We start from the raw sequence: 17410 nt of genomic DNA on the forward strand, positions 1-17410 counted from the left end.
GAACTTCGTTAAAAGAATTTTCAAAAATTCGAAAGTGGAAAAAAAAAAAGAACAGAAGCACGAAGTTTAGAAATTAATAGCTCTGCATCAAGAACAGATATCATGGTTCTGTAAATGGCATCCATTAATCATTCAAAGCGGACAAATTTGATATGTCAATTTATATATGATGTGAATTTGTTACGTTGTGTACAAGGGTTCTGCAAAAGCTGTATTTTCGTATCACCAAATTTTTTCGTGACCAACAGTCACTAGATTTTAAGTTTTTCTTTTAAATGCAACAAACCTCGTCAAATTTAGTGCAGTGGTTGCCGAGGAAAACGTATCCTGCTTTTACATGCATTTGCATATGAGCACCCGAGCTAAAGCTTCCTCTCAAGATGAACTCGGTTAAGCTGAATTCTCGCACATAACAAACAACATGGGAACACTTGTTTGGTTTTCCATAAACTCGACGAAAAAAAAAAGAAAACAAAAAATCGCTTAGGACGAACTGCCTCAGATGTGCTCTTCAGTTAAGACAAATATTTGGAGCGACCGCCACCGCTACTGATCCTGAAGGCTAGGGAACCTTGATGCACTACACCTGGGGCGCGTGCATCAAGGCACCTGACTGGAGACCTGCGGTGCACATAGCCCATAGACAAAGGTGAAAACAAGAGATGGAAACAAAAAGATACAGCGACATTTCATTGCGCGAACGTGGGTGACTTGCAAACGTGTGGGTGCCGTAGCACACATACGAAGCTGTCAGCCCTTGGTGTGCCTAGACTGTCCACATCACAGATCATATTCAAGAAAGAGTTCGCGCGGCCATGCCAAGTGCTGCAGCTGCCGAAGTAGAACGCCTCCTTCTAAACTTTTGCTTACTAACTAAATTAACAAGCATGGTGTCAGTGTGCACAGGCAAACATGAACACATCACATTCGATGCAGACGCTTGACCGCAGACGCTTGCTGTCAAAATGCTGGTGTGAGGAATTACAGAAGCAGCAGGGAGCAAAGTGACCTTCACGCTGTATATCACTTCAATGCAAACTGAGCAGCAAGAACACAGTGCACGCAAAGCTACGAGCAACTGGCCCACCTAGACTGTGCCCCCAAAGCAGATTGTGCGACTGAAGTAAAACAGCCCCATCCCTCCTGTCCCTGGTGCCATGCGCACAATGAAAACAGCGCGCTCCCCCCCCCCCCCCCCCTTCTGTGCACACGAGATTAAGCTGCCATTGTCAGCTCACGTTGCACGCTTTCACTGACACACAGAACGCATGAAATAATTTGTAAATGCTTGCCGATTTGCACAGGAGCGTGAAACTTCCATCACGGACTGGATGAAACAAGCAAGAGTGCCACTTGAAAACAGTTTTCTATTAAGTTCAGCTACATAAATGCTTTTTGTCATTTCTTTCCCCATTTTAAGTCTACTTCATTTACCATTCTGATGTAAGATATTTGGATGAACCTGGTCATGTTGCCAATTATTCTTCTGATAACACGAACTTCTGATAAGACGAATTTTCATGGTCCCTTCGAGTTTTCTTAAAGAGAGTCTTCTGCATGTCAAAGATGATGTCATGAAAACAATTTCATTGGTTGTTTCCGAGTATAGTCCAACACTTTTGCCCTAAAGCAGAATATTCAAAATGAGCCATATATTAACTTGGGCGATTAGCTCACTAATCACACTTCAAAAAATACCTCCAGATCACTGTGAACAATGCACCATTGGTCTCAATCAGCGATTATTTACCACTTTTTCTTAAATTTTAGTTCAATCTACATGAAACACTCGGTACACTGCATAGTGTTAAGAGGGAAAGAAAGAATGTGAGATGTTTGAGGAAAAAGGACCATGTCGCATCAATTAATATCTAAAACGTTACGTACCTTTCTCTTGTTTCTAGTTAGGAATTTCCATGAATGCTTGGCATGCACCTTCTCGAAGGTGATCCTCAAAGAGTCAGCTTTCTGCACCAGTCTTGTTTTCCTTGGTACAATGGCGGCATAAAGCCTCTCGTGAGCCAGGTACTCATGCTCCGCTGTTTTAATTCTGCATTTTAAACAAGAAATTGCAAAAAGTTGTGTTAAGCAGGACATACAGAAATAGTACACATGTAACTTGTAAAGTAGACACACTGAGGTGTCAATTAACTATTTTTATAAAGTGGCACTATTTAAGGATGCAAATGGCTACTACTAAAGGAAAAATTTCAATGAAAACAATTTGTAGCGATTTAAATGGGTGCAAAAAAAAAAAGTGGGGTAGCCTACTTCTAGACCTAGTCCAAACAATGTTATCGTATATCTGAAACTGCTTAAGTCCTCAGGTTCATACATTGCTCCCTCAAACTCCTGATATATCAGAAAACGTGTGTAGTGAATACAAATTCAAATTAAGATTTTATAAATGTCCAAGGTCAGTTTACATGGACGGGCAAATGAATAAGATTTATCAGAAAATATCCCATGACAAAGGTTTGACAGCTCTTATAATAAAATAAACATGGCTAATAGCAAAGAAGTCATTTCTTATAACGTAGTGCTGCAAAACTTTATGGAAAAAAGAGTTTTCAAACACATCATCAACATTTACCATAACTATTTATCAAGTGCAGGCCAAAAAACATATAAGTTCGAATACTGTTTCTCAAAGAAAAAAGGGAACAGAGCAACTGCGTTTATTTGAGGATGATGTTTAAAGCTGCTCCTGGGCCATGAAGAAAGTAGTCTATGGTGCTGGACCAATTTTTGTCTGATTCCTGGCTGCAGTGGCGGCAGTAAGCGAACAGATCTCCTCACGCTTGGCAGGATGAATGCCACAGCCAATGAGCTGCTGTGAGGTCTGTTAGTTACAGAAGCATCAATGGCTTATACAGCAGACTTCCTTTTTTTTTTCCTTTTGTCCGTTTACTCTGACCAAAAGTCTCGGCCGGCACCAAAAGCCTCGGCCGGCACCAATAGAATTCTATGGTCCAAAACGTTCATTATGTTGATCTTAAAATTGGTCCTCACCATACAATTTGAACGTGGCTGGTCAGCTTGCCTGTGCTTGACACCAATGGTTATTCCAATCATTGCTCAAATCATTGTCTCAATGGGTGCATTGGCTGTCTTGGTGGCGCTAGAGGACAGTGAATGTGTCACAGACACATTTTCTCTTGTCAAAAACAAATTTTTGGCCTGTCTTCGGCAAATTTCCGAGCGCAAATGGCAGGTCACATTCACTGATTTACAGTCGAACCCACTTATAACAATATTCAAATGCTGCGAAAATTCCATTGTTATTACCGATAATTGTTATGACCTGGTTGAATGAAAAAAATCTAAATAGGGGGATTCTAGAAGTGATATGAGCCAACTATATAGGCAGGGAGGCCAGTGCCCCTCCCCACCACCTTCCTCTGCCCGGCTGCTGATTGTGTTCACTCGTTTAACTGCTTCCTGGGCACTCCGATTGCGTGTAACAAGCCGTGGCTGTCGGCGTTAAAGAATGGCACTGCTATGACAACTGCAAAGAGGTGTTACGAGTGGCAAGCGATATGCAAGCTCCGCCGAGGCATCGCTTTGGTGGCCCCAAACGGGGCCTTTTAAAAATTGCGAGAAGGCTGCCGTGGCAGCCTGTCAGCTTGAGAAATCCAGAAGAAACGCTGAGGAGAGATTGCCACAAGCATCTCAGCACGTACTTCTCACTGGCTTGCACGAGAAAAGCCTATGTCCGTCAGCCATGCATGCTTTACGCGAAGCTTGCCGACATCCTTCTCCAAAGCATACAAGCGCTCCACATAGTGCAGCGGAAGGTTCCTCGCGATAACGAAGCCCCGGAGGGACTGAATCATGACAGGCCTCCTGTGAGGACAACGTTAAGGCAGCCTGCCCTACCGTGCCATCGCTGCCGTCGCTACCCGATGCAAGCACGTTTGCGATGATCGTCTCATCGGTTAGAAGCACATAGTTTCCAAATCTATAGCCGTGCGCTTTCTTTTCACCGGCAACGGCATGCATTGCTGATGGTCAGCGGGCGGATCGGCTATCTTCTGTTTCGGTGGCGAGTCAAGCAAAGTTGAGAAACCGCATGGCCGGGAAGCATTTTTACAATTGCTAGTAGCTACAGCGGGGTGGGACGTTTCCCGCGGCGCTCGACGTTTCTGCGCAGGCGCAAATAAAAGCGGGTGCAAGAGAGAAAATCTGGGGGCCTTTGCTCCTTGAATATATGATTCTGCCTAGGTACTACGAAGGAGGTTTCTTTAGCCCGTGTTGTAGACGTTTGGCCCTAGGCATTCCGGCATTGCGGAGTGGGGTCGAGTTTGTTTACGCTCGGACGCTGGCTGCCGGCGCGGTAAAATAGGCGAAGCAGTGGGCACCGACACCCAATTTGGCGATCGCTGTGTCGGACAGACTGTCTCGCACCTGCGGTGCTCATTCTAAGTCAGTCGTAGCGGATCATAGCCTGCGACCATAGTAGAGCCAAGGCCGCATATATTGAAAATCTTGCAGACAGGCTTGCCTTAGCAAGTCTGTCTGACATACCTTCAGAGGCAAAGTTCTGATTGATGTTGCAGAAGTCGTGGTAGTGCTGAACTTAACATCACAGGTTTACTGCTGGATGTAAATACAGTCGATCCCGGATATATCGAACCCCAAAATATTGAATTATTGCCTATATCGAACAAAAAAAGTTGAAAAATCCCCTTGGGAATCCCATGCAAAAGTATAGCGCTATTGTTAGCGTATATAGAACTCCCGTGCACCGGCATATCGATGTATCGAACTCCGTGCCGAGCTGCGCCCCAGCAAGTGTGCTTCTCCCACCACACCCCACCCCTGCAAGTGCGCTTCTCCCATCGCAACCCACCCCCGCAAGTGCGCTTCTCCTCACAAAGTTCTCGCGATGGTCCCGCGATCTCACGCGCGCCGCCCCGCACTCTGAGAAAGGGGCGCGTGGGTAAAAGGCACGTGACGAGGTGCACTTGGAGTGCGATTGGGTGTGAAAGGGAAGCGGGAGGGGGAAACCACGCTGACCGCAGGCGCAGCGAGACGCACGAGGTCAGTGCAGCTTGGGCTTGTGGTAGTGCAAAGAGGACGAACGGTGCGTCTTTCGATTCGCTTCGTTCCTTTTATTCGCGAGGACAACGCGAAGGCTTGAGACTCGTGTGGTGCAGTGCGTTTTTCTTTCCGATTTTGGCACGTGTTCCGGAGCCATGGCCACGAAAAAACGCAAGAATTTGGATTTTTTCAACAAAGGCGGCCATCATTCAACGGCTGGAGGCTGGCGAGAAAAAGTCGGTGGTCGACGCGGCGTTCGGAATTCCTCGCAATACCTTGAGTACGATTCTCAAGAACAAAGCCGATGTTAAGCTCAAGGCAGTGCAGTCAAGACATGCATATTTTATATTTTGAATGATCGATATATCGAACTATTTCGCGATCCCCTTCCAGTTCGATATATCCAGGATCGACTATATATTTATTCAATCTTGTTTTTTACTAACTGTAACAATGTGTCATTATTTTGGATTGTTGGCGACGCCTCCAGGTCACCACAGTGGCAACGGGGACACCAATGCTAGAACCGGGACTGGTTTGTGGTTTGGGGCTCGGTGAGGCCGAAGTGTGCCGGGGGTGTAAAAGATCGGCTGTCCGCGATAGAGGACAGGCAATTTTTTTTAGACGAAGTGAGCACCACAAAATCGACTCGCCGGGAGATTACTATTGTCAGGTTATTTTTATGTCCCCTGAATTCAGGACGAAGGTCTCTCCATGAAATATTGCTGACATTGCTGACAGCAACGAATTCTTTCAATAAAAAGCGCGGCACCCAACAGCAAGAAGCTTCATAGCAAACGTCGAAGCAGCTAGGCCTAGCGTTGCCGCAGTGGTGGCTACGGCTGCCAGCGGATCTGCGTGTGAGAGCGCCGGTTTGAGGCTGCGAGGTAATCTAAATGGCAGCGGGGGTGGCTTTGATTAATACTGTTTCAGACCTGCAGTCATGGCAAAATGTCCGGAAAATCAGACGGCGAAGAGTTCTTACGTCCAAAATTTCAGATGTTCTGTTACATTGACTCTATGGGGTATGTGGTGGTGCCGCGAAGCTGTCCAAATTATCAGGAATACGGAAAGTCGGTCATTCACTGTAGACCGGCAACTCCTCCAGCTGACGACAGGGCATCAAAGACTATTTATTACGATTCCTGTCCGTTACTCGAGCCAGCATCACGACGACTTTCGACCCTTTCAATAATATTACAGCTAATTTTCCCTGATAGAGGCAAAATCTCCGAGTTTTCCCAGACTACTCAAAATCCCTGAGAATTCCCAGTTTTGCCGGTTGGCAGACACTGTGCATCACTAATTAACTTAAGTCAACTTTATATGAAGTCAATAAAACACCAATCGGCTACATTTTCTTCTCCCTGACGTAACCATTCTGTGACTAAATGTAATGCGGCATACACTGGGCAAATAGCCACACAACTCAAGTTTACAATGCTAAACAACATTGTAAATATAAGCTAGATTGTCACAATAAACATTGTCACTGATGGAACAGCCATTTCACCTTTTGGTGCAGGTCCTGGTTTAGGCAAGAAGCAGATTTCGCACAGCAGCAAGCACTTTTGGTGCAGTGTCCAACACACATATGCTTACCATATACCAAGCAAATATTAACTGATATAGTCATTATGTTGTGGAGACAGGTTTGTGTGAGGTTTATGCTGCAAGCGCGGTGAGGAAAGGACACAATGCTCGTTCAAACGGCGATGCACAAAGGGCGCTACGACCGGGTTCGTCGATAAGGTGCAGAGAAGGCACCACAGACAGATCATCAACAAATGCGTGTATATTAGCCCAGGATGCACCACAGTGCGGCAGTTACGGCTTGTGGGCAAAGGCTCACTGCAAGACTGATCGAGTATGTGTGCCTGCACTGAACATGCCATCATGCAATATACTCATGTCATGCATTGGGGAATTTTCGAATAGGGGCTGGGAAAAAATAAAAGCGTCAGCGCGACTGCACATGCGCAACACACAAATACGCTTTTGTGTTTGCGTCGGCAATGCAATTTCACTGAAATAGCGCAGCAACACAAACTCAATGCAAAAGTATTGCATCAACGAACAAGACGGTACCCATCGAAGTGGTGACTCTGGCTCTGTACTACATTCGCTAATACCATTCTTAACTATGTACCATGTGCACTTCTAATTGCAGCGGCTCTTCTTCAAAGACTTGTTATCACCCATAAACATTTAAAAAGTTTACCTTTATAATCCTATAGCGTAAGAAACTATCGACGGGCCCCCCACTTCCTTTTGTGATAATGATAGCATACTGTTGGTTTTGGTTTCAGTTTTGCTAGCTGTCAAGCATCGACGAAAGAAGAGTTTCGCTTTTATGCATGCTTTGGCGCAGGCTTGTGGTAGCTTTCCGCTAAATGCCGTTTTGGCACAGGATGGCGCAAAGGCTCGCTTTCGGTGCAGTTTGATGCAATTGGCACTGCTGTTCCAGCACTGCATTATGTTACATCATTCATGCTTTCAGCCTAACGAACGTCCCACACAGAAGGCTCACAAAAACCTGTTGGACAATTTGCCTTTCATTACGCAATCTTTTCCCCACCAACGTGAGCTTTGCTGTTTTGGTCATAATTGCATGCTAAAAACAAGTTAAACAAGTACATTTTCTAAGCATAAACTTAACACTCATTCAAGCAATTTGTAGGGCAGACCTGTAGACATTTAACATTTACAAAGTTCCTACAAACGAATGTTATATCAAGCTAAAGTGATCAGTTAATGCTCGAGAATGTTTAAGGCATTAATATTATTAAGAACAGAGCTTGAGTAACGGAGAAATTTAGGTAAATGGATGACAAAATTTGAGATTCCACAAGGATATTCAAGTACAGTTAAACCTCAATATAACGAACTTAAATATTACATAATACATGGTATCCACAGAACACCATGTATCTAGAACCTCAATATAACAAAGTGTCTTTATACACGATTTCAACATAACGAAATTTCACTACAGTCACAAAGGGATAGAGAGGCAATAAAAGGAAGCTTCATGTTGAATTACAAGCGGGTGTTTGCAAAAGCACCTCTCAATTTGCCTGCCACGGTTCTAGAGCGAACACCACAGTGGAGCAGCATCATATGATTCATATAAAGTCCAAGTGCGATAAGATCCTATTGTGCCCCGTGCATGCTTTTGGTGTGAGTGAAAGCTTGCGAGGGTGAGCCGAGAAGGATGGTGGTTTAATTGGTACAGTCTTCCTGCATGAGCAGGGGGAAAGGAAAGAGGGGAGTGAGGTCGTGGCAACCCGGTCAAGCACACCTGTCCCTTTTCTAGCGAAGCAGTGGCTGTGCATGGCTGTCAAGGTGGCTAAGCGTGAGCTCTGCTTTAGGGGTAATCTGCCACGTATGCAGAGTGGGCATGTCGAGATGGCAAGGCATCATGTGCGCTATCTACCCATGTGTTTGGTACTAGAGGTTGCGTACCGTAAAAACCTGCGTAGAATAAGTGTTTTTCCCCCCTATCTCCCGTCTCAAGTTTTTGCCTCGTACTACAGTCGCCGACCGTTTATTCAGACCTCACGGGGACTGCAGAAATGTCAGAATAAACAGGTGTCCGAAAAAGCAGATTAAGAAGAAAAAAAAAATCCTATATTTCCACGCACTTATTCGGGCTCGGCAGTAGGCTTGAAGAAATCGTGAATGCACCTTTGCACGCTGTTCCGTTTACGCACAATCAGATAAGCCCGAATCTCGGAGATGGTCGTACGGTCACTCTAGGCGGCTGAAAGCACAGTCACTGCTTGTGCACACTCCGCATGCGACGGCAGCGCAGCACATGGTGCGTCATCTTCCGACCCGGAGTCATCGTCCGGCGGTGCAGCAGAAACCTGACAAATGATCTCGCCGTCATCGAGTTCTGCGCATGTCAGTACAGCAGCGTGAGCACCTGTGAAACTGCCAAATGAGACGGTGTCCGGAACCACTGCACAGGTCTCGGCAGAACACTTTCAGCGTCAGTAGGGTGCACATCGGAAGGTGACAAATCCTAGGCTCCCGGCACCCGCTTGCCGGCATTCCCCAGCGCAGTCTGCACGGGCACTGTCGGCGCCATTAGACACTTGATGTTATGTTTCCGTATGCCACGTTGCATCACTGCAACCTTGACAAAGCACTGTGTCCGGCAGCGTCACAGTTCCTGGCAGCATCACTCGACTTGCGGCCGGAATACCTATCGCCACCGACATCCAATTCGCCCATCAGTTATAAAAGAGCAGGCGTGCACGGAGGCGTTTTGTGGGCCCGGCTGCTGTGCTTCAACACAGCACGCTAATCCGCTGATGTTCTACATGCAGGCTAGTAAATCATACAGTCTTTTCACAAAGCATTCAAGTAATTACTTTCTACTGCAGCTGTCGGGCCCACATTGCTGCCTTTCCATTGTTGTTCAGTGTTGCGATGTTATTCGCTCTTTATTGTTGCTGGCAGGTGACATCGAAACTAACCCTGGACCTGATAGTCAAGCCGTACTAAAAGAACTTAAGAGCCTATCCGCAGGTCAATCGCAACTGATCACCGAGAATCAAGGCCTCAAGTCTCAGTTACTAACAACTGACAAAGCAATATCCGATCTGAGCGTGCGCATGACGAACCTGGAGACCCACTACCAAAACCTAATCCACTTGTGTTCTGATATAGAATGCGTGAAGAGTGATGCTGCCAGTGCAGCACACACAATGCAGAGGCTGGAAGCATGTTTTGATGATGCTGAGAATCATTCTTGGCGCAACAATCTAATTTTTTATGGTATTGGTGAATCTTCAGGGTCAGAGTCGTTCGCGCAATCGGAGGATATAATTATTGACCACTGTCGCAAACATATGAGCATCACGCTTGACCCAAAAGAAATTGAGCGCGCGCACCGCTTGGGCAATCGTGCAGCTAATCGTAACCGCCCTATAATAGTTAAGTTCACCTTTCATAAAACAAAAGATCTTGTTCTTTCTAACGGCCGTAAATTTAAAGGAACAAACTTCAGCGTTCGTGAGGATTTTACATGTCCTGTTCTATTGGCCCGCAGACACGCTTGTTTCATTCGCAAAAAGCAATTCGGCACCTTACTCCCTGCGCTTTAAAACTCTGTTTATGGGTAATAAGTGCTATGTTTTCGATGAACGCACACAGAGTGGGAAAGAATTGCAATAGCAGCCAACTCGACGCGGGAAAGCCCCTTGCCCTACGGTATCGACACGAGCTAACCTCTACTTTTCCGTAATCTTTGCTAACACACGCAGCTTCCTCCCTAAACGCGATATTCTATCTAACCTCGTGTTTTCGTCTAACAGTATTTGCTGATAATAAGTGAAACCTGGCTGACTGACGATATTACCGATACTGAGGTTCTTGCTGACTTGCCGAATTTCTGAATTTACCGGAAAGACTGCGAAATCTCACGAGGTGGTGGTGTGCTAATCGCCGCGCATCACCATTTATCGTGCACGGCTGGATGAACGAGAATCTTGTGCTTGACTGGATAGTCTGTCTGGTCTAGGCGGCCCGGTGCACTGTCGTCGTTCCCGTCCATCCTTATGCTGGACGCATTTCATTGGCATTTGGCTGACTCAGTGAAGAGGCTGTTGCGCAAATCCGGCAGTGAACTCATTGTTATCACGGGTGGGATGTTGCCTCAGCTGCAGCCTTTAGATGTTTGCTTGGACAAGTCGTTCAAGGAAGCGGTCAAGCGGTGTTACGCAGATTGGATGCGCTCAGGTAAGCCTGCAGTGACGCCGACTGGGTGGCTGATGCAGGCTTCGCCAGCCACGCTATGCAAGTGGATTGTGGACGCATGGGCCAGCATACCAGAGGACCTTGTGCGTCGCGCACTGAAGAAGTGCGGCATCTCGAATGCGCTCGATGGCACAGAGGATGAGTACCTCTGGGAAGATATGTCCGACAAGAACCATCCAAAGAGAGCGCAGCTGAGGAAGACAGCAATTGAAGTGCGGAGTGCAATTTAAATAAATACTTTCCTCGAGTTTTCCTAACTCGTATTATACGTGGATAAATCGTTTTTTTTTTTTCCCCATTTCGTGTCCCAAAGATTTCACCTCGTACTACATGCGGGTTTTTACATTAATCTTAAGTTTCGGAGATACAGTGAAGCGAGAAGCAGACGACAAATTTACTTCCCCGCTGCCAGCGCTTTCCATGATAGGATCGTCGCGCAGCGGGTGACATTATTAGCTGCAGAGGCAGAGCGGATGCAAAAGCGTGGCTGACTTCGCCTCATACCGCCGATGTGAAGATACTGTTGACATGGAACGAAGCCGTATCTTTTGCCGCCAATACTCAAAAGTCAACAAAATGTTTGTTTTTTCTCATTCAAATTTGGTTTTTCCAATTGCCCAATTGTTCAGAAAATTTTGCGGCTCCTTCCGTGCCACAAAAATCCATCAGCGACTGTATTTATTTACATAAAAGGTGAAATTTCAATATCTCTAAATTTCAATATAACAAAAACTGCTGATTTTACTGACTTCGTTGTATTGAGGTTCAAATGTACCAGCCTGATGGCGTAGCGACCTCTCATTACAATCCTGTCACTAGTACTCAATCACTCACAACAAAAAAGATCATTGCACTGCGTTATAAAACGGAAGAAAATGCCGCCTGTTTACTATTCAATTTATAGAAAAAAACAACTTTTTGACATTACCCATGACAATGACGTGGGTGGTTGACAGGTTCTGTTCTCGCTTGAATCTACTCTGCCCGTGCTTTTGCATTTTAGTAGTTTTGTTATTGTGTAGTACTGAGTTGGTTTTGCTCCCTCACGAAACTCACACAAACGAAATACCACAGTAGCAGAGATCGAAGCCCACTGCGACTGTTGAAGTTAGTGTTCATGATCCGACACGCGCTTTCCCTTCCTCTTCCGCACTGCTGACTCTGGTTTTTAATCGCACTTAAACATATTGCGCAAGAAATTGCTGTGCCGGGTGACGGCTGTAAAGGGTAGTGATGGCATATGTATCACGGCTCCCCTTTCATGGGTGGGCAATTTGAATTGCACTAGAGGTATGTGAAACCTTAACACCTGATTTCCTCTTAGATTGAATTTTTTCTTGGCACAAAATAAGCACTGTAATGGTTCTGGAACGGTATTTTAACAGGCCATGTTGAATTACTATGTGCCTTTAGCCCTTAAGAATACGCAATCTGCCTTTTTTTTGTTGCTTGAACGTACAAACCAGAATTATATTTGTCAGCACTGTTTCCATAAGCTGTGTAGGTACAAGGCAGAAAAAGGCCCATTTTAAGATACTGAGTCGCACAGCAATGCTTCAATGTTTCATGCTACATGTATTGAACAGACACAAAGTCCCGTCAATAAGTGTGGTGACCAACCTGATGCGAAATATTGCTGCAGTAACATTCAGCTCGTGCTCCTTTACATTTGCAATCATGATGTCCACATAGACAAAGCTATGATCTTGCCACCATGAGATGGATGCTTGATGGCTAGAAGATGAGAAATTTATATACATATATATATATATACATATATATTCATTCAGTGCAAAAAACACAAACATAAGCTTGAAAAGGAACTTCGTGTTTGTAATTTGACAATACAACCTTGCTAACTTCAAGCCAGACAAGAACTAAAAGGAGTTCATGAAAAGGTATATACTTTGTAATTTTATACAAACAGTAATTTTTATGTGCATAGACTTTCCTACGAGAATACCTAGAGAAGACTGACACCGCAATCATTCAGCTACCATAGTTAATACACGGATATGTCTTCTTCGTGCTTGTGGCTTCAAGTGCTCTTGCAACATTACTTTTCTGCTTCATTTTTCTAAATTGCCAGTACCCAAAGCTTTGTATACACAGCGAGGCAATTATTCTCCGTGTATATGCATAACTGTGACCTGTTGCATTTATAATGCAAGGTGTTGTAGGAGAGGGCAAACAATCTTATAAGAGATTGTAGGCTTCCCGTAGAAATGCAGCAAAATAGTTTCGCTTGCATGTGGATAGCAACACTGTCTCCAGATGGAAAAACCAAAAAGTTATAATGAAATAAGTTGAAAGTGCATCGGAAGCTGCATGCACATTTAGCAGAAAACCGTACCTGTGCTCTGTCTTGAACTGGGACTCCAGCAGTGGAGGGAGATTCCTTGTGGAGGCTCGTGAATGGGCTTTGGCAGTCTTAACCTTTGCTGCAGCCTTTTTGTCACCTTGCTTGCATAATTCTGGTGCCTCTGCCCCTCTTGCTTGGGGCTGGTAAGAAGTGTCTCCTTGGCCAAGTGTACCACTGTCACAAATCAACTCATGTAAGAGCTCAGCAGCTGCAGGTGCAAGGACCTGGTCACGAACTTCACTAAAGACATCATACACATGTTTCTCCAGTTTCCTCTGGCACTCAAGTGTCACCTCTTCTCCATCTTCATCAGTTTCACTATCATCAGCCCCTGTCCACTGCTGTAGAACAAGAAAAAGTACCGACACAATTACCATTGCCTATGGACAGCTCGCCACCTCAGCAAATCAGTGCACAACCACATTTACGAGGACCGATTAGGGCTTAAATGAAACGTGCACACACTGTATATCACATTTGCAAGAGTGGAGAGTTTTACGTCCACACAGCCATCTCTGCATTATTCCCCTGCAATGAACTAAGTTCTTCAATGAGTGTATAACATAACAGTCAAATGGCGGTGATACAACAGAGCCTGGTAGAAACGACCCCGTTTTGTAGTATTTCATGGTGCCAATGCTTGCGATTGAAAAAAAGAAACGACTCAATACTGTTGCACTTCATGGGTGGCGGCTTTCTAATGCAGCTTGAACTAAGTCATCATCGCTGGAAACCAACTAAAAAAAAAAAAAGGAAAAAGTATGACGGGGAGGCATAGGGCAAGTACCATGGGTGCTACAGTCCAGAACAGCCACAGGAATGGATGGCAGCCATCACTACAGCAATGCAGTGTAAAGGCTGGTATGCTGCAATGTGACCCATCTTTGATATTTCTCTGCCCCAGTTTAAATAAGACAGTTGACTTCTTTAGTGTGCAATAAGAAGCTGCATCCTTTCTTAATGTCTTCACCATATTCTGATGGATTCCAGCTGGAGCTCGTGGAATGACCTCTTAGCAAAGCATACCACATCTATCATCTAGCCTTGATGGCATCCCGCAGCCGATTAATCAGGGCAGCATAGTGTTCTCTGTTGATGGTCGGCCCCTTCTGAATAAAATTCACAAGCAATGGGCCCTAAAAATCCCAGAAGCTTTACCTTCCGACAGAGCAGGCCGGGCTTTTTCTTGGCACTGGAAATGGTGCACTCCATTTCATCAACAATCATGTGCCGTGCTATTAGTTTTCAAAATCTGCCCTGAACAGCTCCAGGTTGCCCCTTGACCTTGTGCCCCAAATACACTTTTGCGCACGAGTGAGCTACCTTGGAACACAACTTGCAGAAACCTGCTCATCAAGTAACTTGGTATGAATGTGCTGCACTGTGATTTTCTATATTACTGTCAGCTCCACGATTATGCAGATGTTGAGCAGGCTGATTGCCATCACGCGATTTCAAACATGGGTCATGTTTTCTTGCGACCTACTTTGCGTGGCCTGTTGCAGTGTGTGTCATCTTTGATGGTTCTCTGCCCTAATTAAAATAGGGGAATTCCCTTCTTAACTGTGCTATAGGAGATGGTGCCCCTTCCCAATGTCTCCACCATATCCTCATTGATACCAGCTGGAGTTGGCGGTTTCAAGTACTGAAATTCAATAACTGCATTTGTTTTCAAGTTCATTTGTGTTTGGTTGCACGCATCACCATCTATGCATTGGCGTTTGCTACCATAGGTGTGCTAAACATGAACAAGATTTTGTTGCCGGGCTTCTCTGCTTTTCAAAGGAAAGTTTACTGCAGGAATAGTTGTGGACTCTGTGCACAAATGTTTTGTGTTAGGCCAAGGACTTGTGGGACAATCCTCATACATATTTACAAGTAATTTTCCTCTCAGTGGCCTTCAGACTGTGTTCAGTGTCGCAGGACTCGCTCAGCAACAGAGGATGTGTGGACATCAGCATAGGAACATTGGCCCTTCAACAAGGAGTGACATCAAACCCCACACCCAGAACAATGCACACATACCTCTAGAAATACTGTTGCATGTGGAAGGTTGACATCAAAGCTGAGCTTTGGCAGCTCTGTTGGGGTAGCAAGCTTCTCCTCTACAAGAAGATTAGCCACACTGATTCTTCCTTTGTGGCATGAGCTGAACAACAGCACCTCATAATTGCTTGTCCCAGGGCGCTCTCCTGCATTCTTTTTCACAACCTTAAAAGAAAATGCAAGAAATCCATCAGAATACACGCTGTACTATAAAAAGGTGGATGAACACAATCCTATGCTCAATTTAATAAAAATGCAAGTGCATGAGATAAGCCCTTTATTCATTCACTTGAGAGAACACGTGGCAAAAGTGGAATTCAAGGCAATGCTCATATAGAAGTTATCGTGAGACTAGTATCAAATTAAATATATTATCCCTCAAAATCCCTTCCAATTTTCTGTGAAAGCCTTCATTTAAGGTCCAGTCTGGTTACACTTTGGAAATGTATTGCGCATTCTGGTACGTTGTTAATGTGCATCAAATGGCAAAATTCAGAGTCATGCAGTATGTCTGCGAATTAGTTTTGAACTTTTGCACCACAGTTATAATTTGTTTAATTGAACACTGGCCCTGCTTCCACTTGCCAACATGTGCCTGTCGCTTGTAAAGTCAGCATGGGAGTAGCAGCGGTGGCGTTAACATTTTACGAAGTCATCTCTAAGGAATTTGTGTAAGAATGTTATTCTCAATAGTGACTGTATCAAACTTATCAGCTGGTGAAAAGGTTTTGGCAATTAACTATATAAAGCTCTCTTAAATACTGTGCATTTTTACCAAGAAGTGTAATGAAGTACAAGAACACTTAGAATTTTTTAAAGTTGAGTACACTCCACCAAAATGTAGCTACAAGTGCTTACTAGTGGTGACATCTGGAAAAGCTGCCCTCTTGGCTGTTCTATCAAGTTTCTTTTTCATGTTCTTTTTTATTATTTTCATTTTTTTTTGCTTACTTATTTCGGTGTTTTTATATGAACAGAATGTACTTAAGGCACATTTTTGCACATGGCTTGTGCATGCTGGCATGCTATCACTCATTAGTTACTTGTCATCTTAACAAGAAGAAAAACGACTGATGTGTGCCCCTCAGGGTCAATCAGCCAACCCATGTCCTGATAGGTGGATGAAGTGTAACACTACCGGGCTATGTGGAATGTGGATAAGCTTAGCATTACAAATTATTAAAGGTCACTTTTCAAGGTTGGTGGAAATAGTAACTTATGTAAATTTCATGTCTACAGAGCTTTTTATGTCAGCTGAAGAGACCTCGTTCCTGTGCATTGCAAACAGCAGCTAACCGCAAGGAAAAAAATTAAATTCTGGGGTTTTATGCGCCAAAACCACGATATGATTATGAGGCACACTAATGGGGGACTCTGGAAATTTCGAGCACACAGGGATCTTTATCGTGCACCCAATGCATGAAACCACGGCCGTTTTTGCATTTCACCTCCATTGAAATGCGGCTGCTGCTGCTGGGATGCGATCCCGTGACCTTGTGCTTAGCAGCGCAACACCATAGCCGCTAAGCCACTGCGGCGGGTCTAAGAGCAAGAAAGAGCATTGAAATTAAGTTCACCCTCCGGAGAAGGCAAAGAACATGACAATTTTTACATTATACCGCCACGATAAAGTACACTGGCTTGCAAACATAATGAAGGTGTTACATTTGTAGCGAAACACATAAGTGATGTCATTAAGCTAAACAAATAACTACAGAACGTTTCTATCTTTTCCTTTCGAAACACACACTGTTGCAAAACAAAGCCAGTTAAACAAATTCAGGATGTGTGTTAAGGAAGTCTGATACGCAATAATAAGTGATTACAGACTGTATGCAGCCTTGGCTGTTTTTCAGAAAAATGCACTCATGTATATTAAAATAAAATGAAATGAGATACTCTAAACTGCATCGCATCAAACCTCTTAAGGCTTAAGTAATTTTTCATGAGAATATCTGAAGGTGCAACCGTGCTTCACCTGTGTAAATCTGTTTAGTAAGAAGAGTTCTCAAATCCAATGTATGGGATCAAAATTACTGGAGGCGTGAAAACTGGACTCCGTACAAAGTAAAGTGGTTAAAGTAGAATCCCGCGGCCTGGTCCGCAAAAAATAAAGTGAAAATTAACTTCAGCAAGACATCATACAAGCGGCTGACCAAGAGAACTAAAACATGTTAGCATTTGACTACAACA

At 44.5% G+C, this 17410-nt stretch overlaps 1 protein-coding gene across 4 annotated transcripts in view; it reads right to left on the minus strand.

Annotated features, from left to right (window-relative positions):
* The window catches only part of LOC126543311 (putative ATP-dependent RNA helicase TDRD12), a 236418-nt gene that overhangs the window by 26001 nt on the left and 193007 nt on the right, over positions 1 to 17410 (minus strand). For all 4 annotated transcript variants that reach the window (XM_055061914.2, XM_055061916.2, XM_055061915.2 and 1 more), the window contains exons 28-31: positions 15197 to 15382; positions 13163 to 13512; positions 12430 to 12543; positions 1888 to 2050 (exon numbers count right to left, since the gene is read on the minus strand). In XM_055061914.2, coding sequence (XP_054917889.1) covers positions 1888 to 2050; positions 12430 to 12543; positions 13163 to 13512; positions 15197 to 15382 — 813 coding nt within the window. The remainder of the gene's footprint in view (positions 1 to 1887; positions 2051 to 12429; positions 12544 to 13162; positions 13513 to 15196; positions 15383 to 17410) is intronic.

Source organism: Dermacentor andersoni, chromosome 1 (genome assembly GCF_023375885.2).
Source record: "Dermacentor andersoni chromosome 1, qqDerAnde1_hic_scaffold, whole genome shotgun sequence".
NCBI lineage: Eukaryota > Metazoa > Arthropoda > Arachnida > Ixodida > Ixodidae > Dermacentor > Dermacentor andersoni.